The following is a 19137-nucleotide window of genomic DNA, read 5'->3' on the forward strand; positions in this document are numbered from 1 at the left end:
ACATGATAAGATGGCTATAAAATACACTCATACTACATATGTAAATATAGAATTACCTATTCTTTAATTCAATTTTCAAAAAATCAAACAGGGTTGGTATTAATTTATGCTGTGGTAATTCTAGCTTCTTAATGTATTGTTGTTAAAGCTTTGATGATGATGAATAACTCAAAAGAGAAATTAGTGAGGTAGGTTGGTGTACATTTCTTTTGGGCTAAAGATGATGCCCTGGTAATGGTTAAGACTGACTTTCAGACTCTTTTGGGATAAAAGGTTTTTGCTGCGTAGATGTTTTCATGTCTGTCAATCTAGAGTTACTGCAAATATGGGAACACACTTTGTGTTTGAAATGATCATTTTCATGCTTGCATACAAAGCATGGAAACAAATCTTAGTATTTAATTTTGTTAAACTGCAAAGAAACATTTTCTCATACAATATTCTTTTTATTTCAATAGAAAATTGCTGTATACAACAAAAATATACAATTACCAAAAGCTACATACATGGAAGATGCAAGCTTGACGTGATGTGCCTCTAAGAAATAGTGATCAAGACACTCTGTCAATGCTAGGTAATTATTTTCAATAAATTAAGATAATAGATCTAATGAATGAGGAGGCACTAGGATATAATTATTCTGTAATAATTTCTTATCTTGTGCAACTGTAATAACTTGTATATTTTGGGGCTATATAAGTTTTACTAATTCTAAAAACTTTAAAGATTTTAGCATGACCAAATAAATTCTTCTATGAAAGTTCACCTTTATAGGCAAGAAATTAAAGTTTGAAATATATATACATTTGCTTGTACAACCATTGCACATTTTGCAGCAACTCTTCATATAAAATCTACTCACTACACAAAACAGGACTATATTTAAAGCATTATGGACATTCTCCACACCCAGAGTATTGCTCAATTAAGTGAGTGTAGGAAAATGGGGACAGCACAGCTATCCAGAAGTCTGGTTAGAAAGATTTGCCTTTTCCATCTCTCTTAAAAATAAAATTTAAATTTGTTAACTCATGATAAACACTATCACTTCATGAACTATAGGAAAATCTATTTCAAATGGATAATAAGTTCTAAATGAAACTGTAGCCTTAAACTGCCTTTATGTGCAAATGTAAAAGGGCTGATTTATGTTGAGGATGTGCTAACCACATGGTATATATGTAAGTTGATATAATGCTCAACTCTCTTTACTTGCAAACCTTTGCTCATCACAGGTGATCAATAAATATGTGTAACATTGTAGTGCAATAACAGAATCTAAACGCTTTAAACTTTAGAAAATCATGCCCTTCCTCTTTCACTTTTTTCTTTTCTTTTCACAACATCAAGAGCAATTCTTCCATCAGCATTACTATTTATTTTCTGAGATTTGGTTCCACATTCTAATCTTTCTTGTCTTTGTTGTCTGAAGTCATATCTTGCATGAACTTAATTCTGCCCTCCATTCCTGCCTCTCGGATCATGTCATCCAACTTGTGCAAGTCCTTGAGAGAAACTTGACCACTGCCTCGCTCAGCTTGGGTGCCCATCTGAGGTAGAAGTTCACAAAATACAGGAAAAGGTACAATGAATATTGAGCTTTTTGCATTAAAAATAGGTCTAATGTTGTAAAACCTTGAACAAAAGTGAAATTCCAGAGAAAATTTTCATATTAGCATCATTCTATAATATAATAGTAAAGAACTACACTCTTATATTACAGGAAATGATCATCCACACAGTCAATTAGTTAACTTAGTTAATTATACCAATTCAAGATGTAGGACATATTCAATTAAAAAACATGATCTTATGCAGTGAATTTAAAAAATATCTTATGAAGTCCATCATACCTGTTTTGGATCCGGCTTCCATCCTATCATATAGATGATCTGAAATGTTGCTGGAATCCCGTTTTCATTCCCATACATTTCTAGAAAAGAAGGAATGAAAAAATCCTGGAAATTAAAATATAACCAAACTGAACTGCTTTATCATCATTCATTTCCTAGGCACTGTTCACTTATCTTTCTTTCAATAAATGGAAATAAAAATAAGAAAATACCTTGATAAATGGCACTAGCTGCAAGCAGCGTGTCCCTGTGGAGATGGGGTTTGCGGTTGATACCAGCATTATTTTCTGCCATCCCTTGAAGGTCCCACATCAGTTCAAACATGGATGGGAAACCAACAGAAATCTCATCTGTGTCCTAAAAAAATATATAATAATAAATAAAGGTTTGCCACATAAATGTAATAAAACTAAATTGTTATTCAGCAAGATATGCTTCATATTCAAAACCTGAGCAAGGTATGCTACGTATTCAAAACTTAAATGTACAATGATATTATTCAATTTTAGCACTCCTTTTTTACCATAAGCATGAACAGCAGTACTGCAGTACTGCAAAACATACACAATGCTATGCTCATCTTCAACAAAAATACTCCAGGATTTTGTTCATATTTTGAAAAATTTTCAGTGATACCAAGATTATGAAAATGTTACTGATAAATGGATATATAACATATGAATAATTACAATTGATAGAAATGATCCACTTACAATTGTGAGCATGGTGAACCCACTCTGGTTGAGGAGGCTGCCAATATCCCGTATCTCAGCAAAGGGTGACACATGTGCAGAAAATCCCTGCGAGAGAGAAGACACCATAAAACTTCAAACTTATATCACAGCTTTCCTTCTGTCTCCATCTTTTTTGACAAGTGGCATCATTCTGTAGTCACTTTTAAACCAACACTGGTGGGAAAATGTAATGTTCACTGTAGTTTTGTTTTTGAAATATCTTTACATATATATGGCTCCATAAGTGCTCAGCCACCAAAGCGTCATTTAACAGATCTCTTTTACTAATGCTATTAATATACATGCTGATATGATTATTATAAACATTATAATTATCATAATTTTATTTTTACCATTACTAATAACAATGTTAGATGAAAGAGAATATTTCCAACAATTAAGAAAAAGGGTAAACAGGCAAAATAGGTAGTAATAGCAATAACTGATTCCTTGGCAACTAAACACTTGTGGAGCCATCTATGCGTAAAAACATGAATAAACTAAACTCACAGTGGGCATGACACACACAACACCACACCACACACGCGCTCTTGCATTATTCTGTTAGTAAACAAGTGTGGACTGTACTATCCATGAACCATAACTGGTATAGTGCTGGCTCCAGGGAAGATAGTATTTCCATGCTCAGGATCCTATTCCTGCCTACTATGATTGTATTTAAAAATTAAAAAATATTTTTTACTGCTATTATTAGTGCACTCAGTCATGAACTACCTAGAGAGATGATATGGAGTCTATATAATAAAGTCAGTCTATCATCTTGATACAGCATATAAAATGACAAAATTAGACAATGGAAAATGGCAAAAAACATTTATGCATATTTATAAAAATATATAATTGTATCACATGAGTGACCCTGTGTGCCTAGTCTACAAGCCACACACCTATGAGAGTGACCACTCAAGTAAGCCTAATGCCCTGGGTTAACGTATAAGAGATGAATATAACTATGGTCTTCTACTGAACTATATATTAGTTTATATTATATTTAATAACAAACATTACATTGCCAATTCTATGCAAAGCATATCATACTATTTTTCATATACATTCCATATCACTTTAACAGACAGCACATGGGTGGCATGCAGTAGGCAGCACTACCCACCCAGGGGCCAAATTAGCAAATCAGTTCCCATCTCTGACGGCTTACCCTTAAGAACATAACAGTATATATATAAGTATGCTGCCTTCTCACCATCTTTACTTATTCATGCATTTATCAAATGGCTCTTCCAAATGCATGTATTTCCCTGCAAATTCAGTTGCTTCATTTACATACAAGCAGACTTCTCTCTCGCAATTTCCAATGTGCATGAAATATCACTATCTATTGTATGTTTCTCCATCATAAACCGTTTTCACACGCAATTCCCAATTTACCTGCCAATTCAACTGCTCCAATTCCTCTCCCCAGAATTCAAAGAATAGGAAGAAGGAAAAGGGGACAAAAAAGAAAGAAAAGGAAAGGAAAGAAGGAAGAGAAAATGAAAGAAAAAAAAAATTGGCCTTAAAATCTTGAGAGTAACAACATCAGAAATTTTCTATAAGCACGTAAAGTTTCAAATAACTACAGCAAAGCCCCACATTTGACAAGTTCGCATTTCACAACCTTTTATCAGCGGCAGCCATGCATCCCATTTGAGAAAAATCACATTTGTTGACCATATTATCACCAAAATTCAATTAACACAGTCTCCTGAACTGTTAGTGATAATCTCCCTCTCATTATAATCAAGGAAAGGATTATCGTCAAATTAATCTCTTCATTTACTACCCTTAATTACACATCATTAAGAAAAAATGCATGGAGACTGGATTTTTTCTCCTATTCTAATTATATGCATTTAGCAAATTCATATTTCACAAGCTTTTATTTCAATATCAATCACTCGCCAAACACAAAGGCTTTACTGAAAAAACTAAAGCGAAACATTTCTAGACACGAAAAATCTTGAAAATAACTGCAAAAGAAAAGATTATATATATAATCTCAAAAGTAACTTACGCCTTCTCTCTCCAGTTCGGCCAGTACCAGAGATGAGCGCAGTTCATACAAAGTGTCTCCCCCAAACACCGATGCCAGGAACACACCGTCTTCTCCCAACACTCGATAGATTTCCTTGAGGCAACCAGGCAAATTGTTCACCCAGTGAAGACTGAAACAATTATTAAAATTATTAGCTCATGATAATGTATCAATTCTTGCATGATTAATCACTCTGGTTTTAAAAATTAAAAATATACATACATATATCTATATAAATATAAATATACATATTATATATATATATGTATATATGTACATGTATATATTTACATGTATATATATATATATATATATATATATATATATATATATATATATATATATATATATATATATATATATATATATATATATATATATATATATATATATATATATATATATATATATATATATATATATATATATATATATATATATATATATATATATATATAAAATACAATTCATACATATGAATGTATACATACATACATACCCACCCATACACACACACACACACACACACACACACACACACACACACACACACACACACACACACACACACACACACACACACACACAAACACACACACACACACACAGATGTGGAATTCATGTCGAACAAAATTCAACAGGAACAACGAAGGTAAGAACGAATAAACACATGAATACGTTTATAAAGAGTAAAAAAAATAAATAAATAAATAAATAAATAAATAAATAAATAAAAATAAAAATAAAATAAAACAACAGTAACATCATTGACAATGAAAAAACAGTAACTAAAAATGACATTCATAATGATATTGATGATAATTATGATAATAAGAGTACAATTCATAGCAGGAAATGCTGTACTACTTGGCAACTCATCTCCTAAACTGTTATAATTATAGTTTCAATCATTTTTGAAATTTCATATTTACTTGGTAATCATAATCCTAAATCAATATTGAAACTGAAAAAAATATTCATATTCAACTCATTTATGCAAGCAACTATTCGAAAGATATAATCATCTGCATCCAACTTATTTACTGACGTATAACACAGCTGCAGCCTTCTGCTAAGTAAACTAATGCAGCCCACTAACTTATTTATAAACAAACACAAACATTTCCCCATGTGGTGTCAGTGAAAAATATACATAGGAGATAAACTTCCCTCTTACAAGCATTTTTCAATATTCACTTACAATGAAATGCTCTCAATAGGACTGGATGTCTCAACACTATAAAGGACACATATCACTTGAAACACGAGTTAGAGGTGTTTATTAGTTACAGAAGTCTCCAAAAATATAAGTAATTCAGCATTTAAATTAATAAATATGCAAAGAATTGACTAAAAATTAACTACAGGATTGATTATGACAATTTTGAAGTTTAACTACCAAGCAGGATTATATATCCCTGAATTCTACAATGGAAATTAGAGTAGCACTTTCAATAAAAGAATATAACAATGACAAAAATGGTGCTTAACCCAATGCTGAAGGGAAAATGTTGCATTCACTTTAGTATTTTGTTAAAATGTTTCTCTAGATACATGGCACTGCCAGTGCTTAGCCACAAAGGAGTCAATTAGTAGATAGTGTGACTTCACCTTTCCTTGAAACAGCGGGAAAACGCTTTTCACTAATGCTATCAATATTGAAGCTGGTGTTTTTGTTATAAACATGTAATTACTATATTGTTATTGACATTATATTAAATATTAAATGCTAGAAAACATCATCGAAAAACAAGGAAAAGGGTAAACAGGTGAGATAGGTAGTTCTTGTAATTGGCTCACTGGTGATTTGTGATTACTAAATCAAATGCACAGTGGGCATGGCATGTATGCACATGCCATCCCTGATGGCAAGTGGTTAATATCATCAATATCACTATCATTATCATCTCGATCCTGGTAATCGTAATAATCTATATGCTGCTAAAACAATGAGGACTACTATGATGATTATAGAAAAAAATAATTGAAAATGAACTACTTAAGTTTCTAACAGCACACATTAAACAATGTGATTTTAAATGTTTAAATGACCAATACTTGTGTCCCTGTTTTCCTATGTCTTTTAACAGTCTTAAAAGATTTGAGTTCCCTTCTGTAGCATCTTCGGATGATTATGATGCTGTGAACATTCTTCAAGATTGATGCAACGATCCTAACCAAAATAACGAACACCTGCACCTATTTGCAGAAGATATTTACTACTGGCAATAAAACGAATTCTTAAAAGTTATAATAACTTGAAAACAATGAAATAAAAGTTAATATATGTAAATAAAACCAACTTCTATAAAAAGTTTACATTGGAAATTCCAGCAAGTCCTAGCATAATTGTACCTAAATACTTCAGAATGTTTAGAAGCCTATCGTTACTTATATTTTTTGGTTTTCCCCTCTTCCTAAATCAAAAATTTTTGGCATTACAAATCTATGGGCAAGAAAAATGGGAGGAACAGCTCAAACAAGTAGTAAAATGAGAGAGAAAAGGAAAAAACAAAAATGAGTTTAAAAAAGCAAATATCAAGGTTCAATAATCTACATTTTACCATGAAAATACTTACTTCAAATTCGATATAACGAGATCGAGTGCTTTATTTTCGAATGGAAACTTTCTTTCTTCATCGATCACCATCTTTGTAAACTTCACATCCTGAGGGGTTTCTGCCGATTCCAGCATTGATGGCGACAAATCACTCATGTACAGCTCCTCTAATGAAGCCTAAGAGAAAAGAAGAATGCGATAATTTTTATCTCTGAATTCCATTTATCTCACAAAGTCTCATTCTCTTCCTTAATATGCATATAGATCATGCAAATGAATTACAAGTTACTTAGAAGTCCTAAAATGAAAAGAAAACTAAATGAGAGAATACCATATGAATATCCCCACGACAAAAAGTAACAAATTTATTCAATACTCACATCTGTTACGTTCTTGGCAACATATCCTCGACCTGTTCCAAGATCTAGACCAGTCTTGAACTCCCGTTTTATGTCGTTGATGCGGTCAGCTAAACGATAACCAACCTGAAAATAATAAGGATTTCACTGAATATGATGAACACAGATAATAATTTATGATCTCTGAAATATGATAAAATAAGATGGATATGACAACAACTCAGTGCAGGTTTCCTGTTAAATCTTATCTTTCTTTTAATCACTGAAATACCAAAAGATTAACATATTGTAAATCTAAACCAATTTTCTAATAAATTCTAGACATTTTGCATTATTTTAAAAAGGGAAAATCTCTTAACTTTCATAATACAGCATAAAATGAGTAGAATAGTAATATCCTTGCTAAATTATGAGACATAATTATCAAAAATTTAATACTAGAAACTGGAGCAGTAATCTTGGAGACATGATGCTATGTGTTCATAACTGTTGTAACTCTATGAACTACCAGTTTCTATCAACTCTTGCCTCTGAAACATATACCCCTTACTTGTATTGGTATGTGTCCTAACTAGCTGTTCACACACGAGCATTATTGAACTGTGAACCTGGAGGTGAGGGTGGTTGTATATATCTATATAACGAAAAAAAATGCATATGAATGTTTCACATACCAACAGGTATGTGTACATACTTTTGATGAAGAGGATTTCCTAGATTGTTTTACATAATATCTGATCAAGTATCTTTTAATACTTACTTCCTCTTTCAAGTAATCAAAAACAGCAACATCTGGATTCCTTGCAGCTCTTTCTCTTTGCAAAAGTTTAGCTTGACGATCAAACACATTCATAGCATTGCCCTCCTGCTGTGTTACGAAGGGTGATGTGTGGAGACTGAAAATGAAATAAATGTAAGATACAGCCCAGGTAACTGAAACAGCAGCTCCATTTATACAAATTTGAATCAATATATAAAAATAAAGGTATCAAAGGAAACAAACAATTCATACCTTTGAGCTGTTGGCATGTAAAATGAGAGCCGGGGATCCTTGATCCTGCAGGGGCATCTTCGACACAGAGTCCTGAGTGAGGCAGTGCTTATCAAGCGGAGGGACATCTTGCTCTAGCACCTGAGGAAAAATATGGATTTAGTACCAAGCAAGATGAAAACTAGGGCTTTAATCATGCTTAGAATAAAAGCAATAGATATTACATTGACACTTCAACATTATCCAAATCATGATTGTTTCTTAGAATGTGAATGTATCAATTTGACTCTTGAGAAAAAGAGTAATTTTCTTAAATGTCTAGATTAAGTTACCATTCACTATCTAGTTTACATAGATGTACTTACATGTCATACTTTCAGCTTCTGTTGCTTCAGCTCTTCTGTCTTCAGTTTAAACCATACAAAAAATCTCTATTTGAACTATTTGTATAACATCATAATAGCTTCAGACTAGGTGTTTCTATAAAACATTTTTTTTAAAGATTCCTATTTATATTTTAAGCAAGAGGTTTCAGGTTACAGAGAGCAGTTTTAGCACCTTACAATACTACAAAAAATATATACTTCTTTGGTTTCCTAACATTACATACCAATATGTCTTAGGTTCATTTTCACAGATTGTAGCAAGAAAAAAATATCAAAGTTTTGCATATTTCCTAACCAGACTCTGACAAATTGTAAGCTGTGCATTTTTCTTATTTTGGAATAAAGGCTGGGATATACAAATCAACAATAATCCATGTGCTTGTCAGTGAGGAAAAAATAACATGATTTCTTTATCTTAAAACTATCTGCAGAGTTCACTTCTTGGATCCTATCCACAGTATCACAAGTAACACCATCCAACCAAAATTTATTTGACTAAAACAAAGTGAGGCACAATCTTCACAATCCTCCATTTTGGAACATACCTCAGAAGGATTAGGAATCACACACACACACACTCCATTTTTCCAGATTTAACACACCTGTCTGCACTTATAGATCTAATATAATGATCACAGTAGTAATGAAACAATCAACCCTGTTACACTGGCAACAATGACAGGAAATGCTAAAGGATTTACAAGTGGTAGTGTATCTCTTTTTACAATATGCAACTTGCTGACTGCCTTTAACAATTTATGTCACTGTTCCTTATGCTTTCCACTTATCAGCAGCTTCTTTGCGAGCATCAGGTACAAGTTGATTCTTCATCCCACCTAATACTGTGCCAGCTGCCTCAGATGCTAAGATGATTGGCTGCACCATGGAAGGAGGGATCTGCCTCAAAACTCCTCCAATTGCACCAGACACACCCTTGTGTTGATGTTCCTGTGAAGCTGCTTGTACTATTGCTGTGGCAGTATCGCCAATGCCCTCACGAACCAAACTATAAGCTGTCGTGACCCCTTCACGAATGTCTTGTGGTTGTCCACCACGGATTCTGTATCTGTGACGCACACTTGGTCCAGATGAAACCATGTCATACATTGTCTCTGCTGCTGACTGAATGCATCCAACAAACCTTCCAGTTAAATCAAGAGCAGCATGAGCTGATGAAGTCGTGAATGCAGAAGTTCCTCTCTGGAGCCCACGCATCACCCGCCCATCTTTCTGGTACTGTTCAATGGGCAATAGGAACAAATCCCTGACACCTCCAACCAACTTGCTTACAGAGTGCATGGGGCCAACACCCCCCAGGACTGATGGCAGCTGATTACGTCTTATATCATTCATCCATTCACTGCTGATATAATGTATCAATTTGTCCATACCCAAAAGACCAGATTTATGAACAATGCTCTTCAATGTAATCTCAGATTGGTTAAGTTGCCCAAGTCCTATGAGGAGTCCTGCAACTGGGCCATACTGTGAATTAATATCAACATGTTTTCCATGGTAATCTATTTTGATTGGCACATCTGGTGAGAAAATAAATGATTTGAAATATGGAGGAGCATTCTCATCCATTCTACTGTACTCTTCTTCAGCTTCTGACACTGGGGACTTTTCTTCTAAATTCACAAGAAGTTGCTGATCTTCAGCCAAGTTAAGTTGAGCAGCTTGATTAAGGTTTACAGTCATAATGGGTGCTTGAACTTGAGTTGTGGACTGTGGTCTCTCTTCTTCTCCAATTTCTCCATCCATATCTGAGGCTAAAAGTTCTTCAAAGAATTGGAACAGGAAAAGAAGAGCATCTTGATCTATATGTAGTCTGATAGGCTGTAGTGATATCTTGAGACTGGTTTCTTGAGGACCATGCTGACCATCAGGTCTGGTAGTGAGAGCTTTCACTTGTACCATATTTGCATGAGCTTGTCGTGGACACGTTTCAGAAGAGAACTGATATAGGAATTTGTTGATTTTGGAGGACACAAGACGATCCCTGATCTCCACATCGTGAATCAGAAGCACATTTCTTGTTGCCTGCTGGGCACTCTCAGGATAGATCTCATGCTGGAACCGAACCTTGCTGAGTTGTAATTCTAGAAGTGTGTCATGTTTTCTGCCAGGCCCTCCTGCTGCTTGCCATACCATATGACTTCGCTGCTGTGGGCTCTGAGGCGGAGATTTCTTAAACATATTTGGTGAGGTATGACCTGATGAAAATTGCACTTCTCCAGCCCGCATTGTCACTGAGGGCTCAACTGAGACATAGCTTAATTTTGGTGATGGAACATTTGATGAATATGCCCCACTACCACTTTCTGGATTGCCATTTGAGTCATTAATTGTAACTCTTCTTGTCTTGGCTGTGGCATCATGAGAAACAGCCTTGAAATCTGAACCACCATATATGTGCCACACAACACTCAATTCCTTAAGAGTATACTTCATTATAGCGGAAGGGAAATGTTTTGGTGCCTTTAGTTGATCAACTTTGCCCAGAGGAATAGAAAAGTGGTTATCCATAATAATAATGGGATCCTGAGTCAAGAGCCTCACTTGTGGTTCTCCAGATGGAGACTTAATGCCCGTGCCAGGTGCATCATCAAGAATGCAGAATTCCTCATCTGTCCCAGAACTGTATTCCTCAAATGGATTATCTGATGGTTCTTTGAGTGCTTCTTTAAGTGCAGATTCTGTGTCTGTGAGTTCACCTTCAACTGGCATCACTTCCTCAGTCTTGTGTGCATCCTTCTGAGGGGCTTGTGCAGCAGCTGCAAGCCGTTTTAGATTGTCATCTGGGAAGAAGAACATCTCTACGCCCTTCTTTAGGTAAAGATTTGGATCATTTTCGTCATCCTCACATGATGAAGTAGAAGGAGTTGACTCAATCATTGCATCATCCATCATCCCTCGCACCATTTCAAGTTGGTGAGAATCATTTTCCTTGTGCCTTGGGTTGAAAATGGTCTCTTGCATCTCTGATGGTCTCATTGTGGCACATTCACTTGATGGTGATGATGCAACACTTACTGGGCTTGTAACTGGAGGAATGACAGTTGTCTCTGTTGTTAGCGATGCCTCTTGTGTCAGATCTCCATCACTAGCTAAGTAAATCAGAAGCTCTAACAAGGACTTACAAGAATCAGCACATGTGCGTATGTGAATCACATTATTGGAAGCAACCAAGTCAATTTTAGGTTTCTTTTCCTTTAAATCTTCTACCATCCGCAAACACAGTTCAAAGACTCCCAAATCTGCTACGCAAATATAGTCCTTTCTTAGATCAACGCTTCTTAAAGAAAGTTTGTCAGAGAGGAAAAGGGCAGCATCTTCAATGATGAAATGAAGAACATTCGTGTCACTGGATATAGTTAAATTGCTTGATATTGAGCAAGCATCAACTGTCAAAACTGTTCGCAAAGGCAAGTGAAGTGGACGATAATCTAGTGCACAACCCCACAAATGGAAATTCATCTCAGTGACAACATCAGGAAGCACATAGCCAGCTACAGGATAATCCTGGACATCAAACATATCCATCATCTGAGTAACCCAACTCTCAGGGCTGGTGCACATGTAGTGGCGGAGAGTGGTCCCACGAACACATCCAGAAAAGATGATGGTTTTCAAGTTTCGAGTCAAGTCAAAATCCATTTGCAAAGCTATACTGACTTGGTCTTGGAAATCCTCATTCTTGATCACTCCAGCCCCTAGTTTAGTTATAACACCTGGATCATTTGGGTAAACTATGGCATCCAACCGGGAGGTGGAGAGGGGATTTTCTGGATCGAGGAAAACAGGTCGATCAGGGGTGATGTTTGCAGCCTTGTGATATATGTAAGCCTTTTCTGACCAAATACAAGTATAACCAAGGTTTGGGCTTCCTTGATAACCTACAGCTGCAAATATTGTTCCTTGATCTAGAATAAGCATTACCTCCCCATGCTGGCCTGGTAGCACACAGTTCTTTGCATCCCTGTATGGAGTTCTCAGACTAGCAACGGCATGGCCCATTGTGAGTTTAAATGCAATAAGAGTTTGCTTCTTGTTTTTATTTTGTTCCTGTTGTTGCTGTTGCTTCAGTCGCTGTCTTGCTTTGTGTTCATACACTGAATAAAACTGGGATTCCCCTTCCTCTTCACTATCACTACCATCATTATTGGACGAAGTGCACATGGTAAACTGCGTTGTACTTTGATATATACTCTCATTCATAAACACTGAGGCCAAATCTAAACCTCCTTGAGCAGCACCTATATTACGGGTGGTGTGGCTTACTGGCTTAGGAGCAGATGACTCCCAAAGCAATAAGTCAGTCACTAATCTGTTATACACAACTTCATAGATATGCTTAGAAGGCAAAATTAATTGGACATCTGGTAAGTGAATATCTATGTGCAGCTGCACATTCTTTAAAGTATTCTCCATGAACTCTAAAACTTCCTCCTTTTCTGCAGGGATGGTAAGCTCTTCTGCTTGGCCATCACCAGGCTGCTGGGAGGCAACTTTCCTTCGACTGAAAGGACTGGGCTCTGTCTCACTAACTTCCTCTAAAAATCCCATCATAGATTTTGCCATGATATTTTCTTGTCTTGGGGCTTCTTCTTCCAGTGATGTCCATGGCTGTGTTGGATGCGACATAATGACAACTCGTGGGAGATCAAATCCTCTTTCTGAGCCTCTGCTTGAGCTTGCTCTCACCAAGGATATTGGTGTATCTTCCTCTCTTTCTTGGAAAAGCACATGGATGTCACCACTACGTACTTCATAGGAACTATAGGGTATGTGTGGATCTATGGTAGTAACAAATTCAAAGTCCTGCAATACTAAAGACAGTATATCTTTTCTGACATTTCTTTTCCACCAAGGAACCCTATCCATATTGGAGGTGGGCCGTAAATCAGGAATTGGAAATCTAAGCTTTACTGTTAGAGATGATGAAGATACTTTGACATGGACACGTGTCTCTGGGTGAAGGGTTGCATCATCTAAAGTCTGTTTGAAACAAGCTTGATTATTTATGTAACTTGGGGGCAATTCTGGAGAGAACGCTTCTTCTGCTGCCTTTGTGCAAACCTGTTGTCTATTGATTAGGGCAGATATGCGATCTACTATAGACATATCAATCTCTGACACACAATCACCCAAATTAACTTTGATATCTAGCTTGGGTGTACTCATCCTCCTAGTTCTCCCCATGGCAGTCATATTTTGAGACTGTGAGATCTGCACTCTAAGCTTTGGTTCCACAGTACCTCCATAAATAGCCTCGGTGGTTGGTTCTTTTGAAGTCTCCTTGAAAGTAAGCAGTTCAGAATATTCAATCTTTGCAGGAGATACTGACGAATCCACAAGGCACTCAAGAATTTCAGCACAACCAAGTGACATGTTCACACTCATCTCCCATCTATTTGCAAGGCTCTTCTCACTACCTTCAACTGTTAATGGAGCTGCCATAAATCTTAAATGATTAATCTGACATGCATCAGCAAATTTTTGCTTGGCCTCATGGAATGCACCGTAGCTGTAACCTGATAATCCATGCACACCAAGTACAGAAAAAAAGTCTTCTGACTTGGCCTGCATTTCTGCAACTGAGGCTTTTGATACCATGTTTGAGTTGTCAAGTGATGGTGTCAAGATATCCTCATGAAGCACAACAGCTGCCAAGCTACTGACCTGAACTCGAAAATGAGTCACTACCGCAGAGGGATCATCCATGAGTTTACTACCATGTTCACTTTTCTTTTTGGTGGACCCCCCTATTGCATGATCACCCATCATGACACCTACACCTGTGTAGCGGAAGGAAGGTGTTGTTGAGGTTCCAACAGTAGCAGACTTCACAGTGCTGCCTGACATATTTGAGCCAAAAGAACTTTCCATATCAGAGCAGCCTGAGAGCTGACTACTAGACATATTTCTCATAATTCCTGGACCACTACTCATGGGTACAAATTCATCATCACTGTCTTCTAATGGTGTCACAGACCAACCCTGATGAAGATTAAGAGCCTGACTTGCAACAGTATTTGAACGAAGTTCTTTCCGAAGCTCACTCTCTACTTTCCGATAATCATGTGGATCCATTGGCTTCTGCTTGTTCCTCAACATACCTGGAGTTTGTGTGTCAAGGTCAATTTTATCTGGAGATGCTATGCCTTCTGATAACTCCATTAGTAAGTGAATTTGCCTAGGTGAGAGGAACATTATAAGAGATCCACAGTTCATTCGTAGATCTACCTTTGGGCCCATTACATCTGCTTGTTTAAGTTTTAAGCTGATTTCCTGGGAGCCAGTTAGTTTAGCAAAAAGAATGGGCTCCATTGGAATGCTTGCATTGGTAATAAGCTTCTTCACAGTTTTCTCATGATTCTCATGATTGTACTCAAATTCCTTACCTTCTGTTGGAGACGTGTCAGCCGTCTTATACGAGTCTCCTGACACCTTGGAACCACCAGATTCTGGTGATGAATTAGAATCTGATGTTACTACAATTCCTGACTTTGTCATTGTTTTACTCTTTGCTGGAAATTCATCAGTATACATGGTAAGTCCTTCAATATGAAATTTCTTTGAAGCAAAGGCAGGCTGCTCATATCCTGCTCTACATGATTCTGAAGTTGGAGTGCCTTTCCCAAGCCCTGCCTCGTCAAAATAGTCCACTTTCTTGATCCGAACTTCTAAGGATACTCCTGACTGACTACCTTTCGGTGTATGTTCTAATCTGATGATTATGTCAAGGAAGCGGACCTTAATTCGATTAAGTACAGTATCTATTGCCTGTGCAAAATGTTCAATGCCCTCAATCATCTGACTAGAATCTTTTCCTACTGGGTCCTCCATTTCACTCTCTTCTTCATGATGATTAAGGCACTCCTGAGCAATTTGCATGGATGTTGTCATGCTCATAGACTCGATCATGGAATCTACCATAGATACATCCTCTGACCTTTGTTTGGGCTCGATGGTCACCATAAGCCCAGACACTTCCACAAAGCAACTTTCCGACAGGAGGGCATGCCATGGAACAGACACACATATTTCACCAATATAACCGTCCACAAACTTTACGGGAAGATTTAATTGATCAGCGACCTCATTCAAGGCAGCCACATCCAGAGTCAACTCCTTTATGGCTCCCGTTCCATTGTACAAATCCACTGTCAGCTGATCCAGAGACAGCTTTTCTTCCAGGAACTGTCCTACGTATCTTTGTAACAGATATCTTATTGCCCTTTTCTTGATGGCATCCGACCAAGGGAAGTACCAGGGCATTTTAGATATAGTCTCTAGTCCCAAACGCAACATTTTGGTTACTTTTTACTCTCCATGGTGTAAGATTCTCTTTGTTGAACTACGTCGCAGGTAAACAAGGTTGCTGCTGCGTCAGGACACCACCGTTACAGACGCCTTGTGTTACGGCGCCACTTACGCCACCTTATTTACATTCCATTCGTTGTCTTGGAGAACAATAAAAATCGTATACGCATTATTCTATAATGCACAATTAATTTATCAAACAGTTGGTATCATGAGGATAAAGCTCAGCACAACAATTCATATCCAATTCGCAGTCACGAAACTGTAACCCGGATTTAAAGATTTTTCAAAGCCAAACACCAGCTGGGTTCCAATACTATTTTTCGGATCAATCAGCTGATCTAGCAATCATTTTTAGCTTCGCCCTTTTATTACCTTGTGCATATGACATGACAGATGGTTTTCGCACGAAATGTATCTACGATTAGGTATTATCACATAAATAATCCCACGTTCATAACAGGCTTCTACGTATATGCGTTTTGATCACCTACCTCAGACAAAGCTTCTCCGCCTCCTTTCGCTTTACCCGACTGATTTTGGGACGCATGTGCGTTTATTTTTCTTGTGGTATTTTCATCTTCTAATACCTTACGTGCAAATGAATAATTGAATGTCTACCATATGCTGGGTTACTGAAAATAACTACGGGTAATGCAAACATTCCCAGTTGTTTGCATATTTATGTTGCTTTTGTTTTGCTATTTTTTAACACAGGAAATCAATATTGGAGTCGACTACCATTCTGACAGTAAAGCAGATGCTAATTCTTGCGAATAAGAAGTATTTAAAGCCAATAAAAGGCTTCATAATTTGTGAAATATATGATAAGGCTAAAATTATGAATATATATGGTGCGGAATATTTGAAGCATTATTTATTTACATTTGGCTAGTTATTGGATGGTTAGTCGCGCTTCACCCAGAGTTGTCATTTCTATTATTTTCACCGTTTCCATCGCCAATCTATTTCCTTGTTTTAAGTGAAATGTTGCTATCATAGAAATTAGTTAATCTACGCCATACGAAATGTAAAAATAAGGCAGATACTTTTGCGAAAGGAATATGTGGAGTGAAGATCAGAATTAATAATTAGTTGGTAGCTGTCACGTCATGTATTTCAGTCCACGGTGAAACTAGTGGCTATTAAACTTGCCATCTTCCAGCACAAGTGACGTCGCTTTGACATGTAACTCGATAAAAATGCTAACGTGGACAAATATTTAGAGGTTTGGGTCGCCTAAACGTTGGTGATACTTGGCGTAGAGGGTCGGTAGAAGTGCGCGAGAGAAGGGAAAACAGGATGGACACCCCGAGCCCAGCAGGAGCGAGGCAGCCCTCAGCACCGTCAGCGCCTTCAGGAGCACAGCTGATCGAGCGCTCCTCCAGCTGCGAGGGGGACACGCAGCACTATGGGCCTCAGACAGCTACGAAACCCCAGCCGCAGCACACGAGGGCGTACCAGCAAAACCACCTGCCAGTCGCCCAGAACATCAATTTGCAGTGAGTACCTGGGCGTTCTTGGGGGTCCTGTGCCGTTTCTCGTCTGTGTGCTGCTGTGATTTTCTTAGGGGTTGTTTCTGTCACCATTTTCAATTTGTTTATGTTAGGCGGTCTTGCTCTGAGGTTGCAGTTAGAGACACAACATGGGTACGATTAGAGGAGGGTTCATGGTTTATGGCAGAAAAGGGGACATGGTCTTGAATTATTGTTCATTTTAAATGGTTTTCGGTGTTGGTTACTGAGGGTAACGCATCTTCCAGAGGCAATCATGCGAACTGAAAAACACAACCCTAAGGTTCCCTACCTTCTGTTTCTTCCCTAGACAGGAGGAGACAAACCACCTTGTACCCCCCCTTTATTAGCGCTTTGTGCCAACTTATAGAAATCGGACATAAAGAACTCTGGTCGTGTGAGAGTGTTGTGGACTTAGTCTGAGTGGTGATATGCAGTGGATATTTTTGCTATTTTGCAGTAAATAAGAGGCCACAGCACCTGTACCTGTGTTTATGGCTATTTCTTATGCTCTATAAGTTGGTGGTGTCCATTTTCCCCTTATCTCTGCACATTGCTCTCAGTTACATTAACCCGATTTTCTATTTTCATATTATCAACATATTTTTATTGTGTTGTGGTTTGTGTTGTCTCTGCTCTGTATTGTTAAATTTGTTGTCATGCTTTGAATAGAATTGGGGAATATTTCTTTTACTGTCTTAAAAATATTCAAAAGTTTTACTGTTGGGAGGTGGGGGAGGGTCATGATTTCTTTCTGTCTTTTATAAACTAAGCTGTAGTTACAGTGTATATTTGAGGGCTAACCTTTTCAGGGACGCAGAGAGTAGGACGAAGTTGGATGATTTTAGATGGGCCTCAGTAATTTGTTTGAGAAACATGCCATGACAACTTCATTATGAAGGCTTTTATAATTAGATCATTTGTTTAGAATACGAAATGGATTTTGTAGGGCTTACATAATATGCATATGAGACAACAATATGCTTTAGTGAATGAAAGTAATCGCAAACAAAATTCAGGATGCAGATACCTTTTGATACGAATAGTATTGTAAATACAATAAAATACACTAATTGAAGCATCAGGTGGCTCATAGAGCTTAGGAAAACATTTACAAAATGTAAGAACATCTGAGTAAATGTTATACAGCTGCCACCATGCTATCTATAACCCAATAGATGGTATTGGTCTTTTTCTTAACTACTTTGATAATGCAGGGACCATAAAGAGTGGGTGTAGTGCTGTAACTTGTATGTGGGTTAGCTGTGGTGGGAAAGCTGATAGTCTGAAATAGCTGAAACTCGGATGGTTGGTGTTAGAATTGTAAATGAGAATTATCAGAATTATGTAACATGCTG

At 37.0% G+C, this 19137-nt stretch overlaps 3 protein-coding genes across 4 annotated transcripts in view; 1 reads left to right on the forward strand and 2 right to left on the reverse strand.

Moving 5' to 3' along the window:
- Positions 1 to 425: 425 nt before the first annotated feature.
- LOC113815495 (arginine-hydroxylase NDUFAF5, mitochondrial) lies at positions 426 to 16990 on the reverse strand. Of its 2 annotated transcripts, none has more exons than XM_027367564.2 (10): positions 16760 to 16990; positions 8572 to 8691; positions 8320 to 8455; positions 7581 to 7685; positions 7220 to 7377; positions 4620 to 4770; positions 2567 to 2653; positions 2066 to 2210; positions 1854 to 1933; positions 426 to 1550 (listed from the first exon to the last, which is right to left on the reverse strand). In XM_027367564.2, exons 2-10 carry the CDS (start codon positions 8676 to 8678, stop codon positions 1404 to 1406), a joined length of 1116 nt encoding a protein of 371 aa, XP_027223365.1. In that variant the 5' UTR covers positions 8679 to 8691; positions 16760 to 16990; the 3' UTR covers positions 426 to 1403. The 2 variants fall into 2 exon arrangements, with proteins under 2 accessions (XP_027223365.1, XP_027223364.1); XM_027367563.2 differs by lacking the exon at positions 16760 to 16990 and adding an exon at positions 8916 to 11687.
- On the reverse strand, positions 9053 to 16634 carry Atg2 (Autophagy-related 2). Its single transcript, XM_027367557.2, has one exon. It carries the CDS (start codon positions 16251 to 16253, stop codon positions 9708 to 9710), a length of 6546 nt encoding a protein of 2181 aa, XP_027223358.1. The 5' UTR covers positions 16254 to 16634; the 3' UTR covers positions 9053 to 9707.
- Positions 16991 to 17200: 210 nt separating the features above from the next.
- The window catches only part of LOC113815494 (protein Aster-B), a 50550-nt gene continuing 48613 nt past the window's right edge, over positions 17201 to 19137 (forward strand). Inside the window, exon 1 of the mRNA XM_027367558.2 lies at positions 17201 to 17767. Within this exon, the coding sequence (XP_027223359.1) occupies positions 17568 to 17767 (200 nt within the window). The 5' untranslated portion in view covers positions 17201 to 17567. The remainder of the gene's footprint in view (positions 17768 to 19137) is intronic.

Source organism: Penaeus vannamei, chromosome 21, assembly GCF_042767895.1.
Source record: "Penaeus vannamei isolate JL-2024 chromosome 21, ASM4276789v1, whole genome shotgun sequence".
In the NCBI taxonomy this organism is placed as follows: domain Eukaryota; kingdom Metazoa; phylum Arthropoda; class Malacostraca; order Decapoda; family Penaeidae; genus Penaeus; species Penaeus vannamei.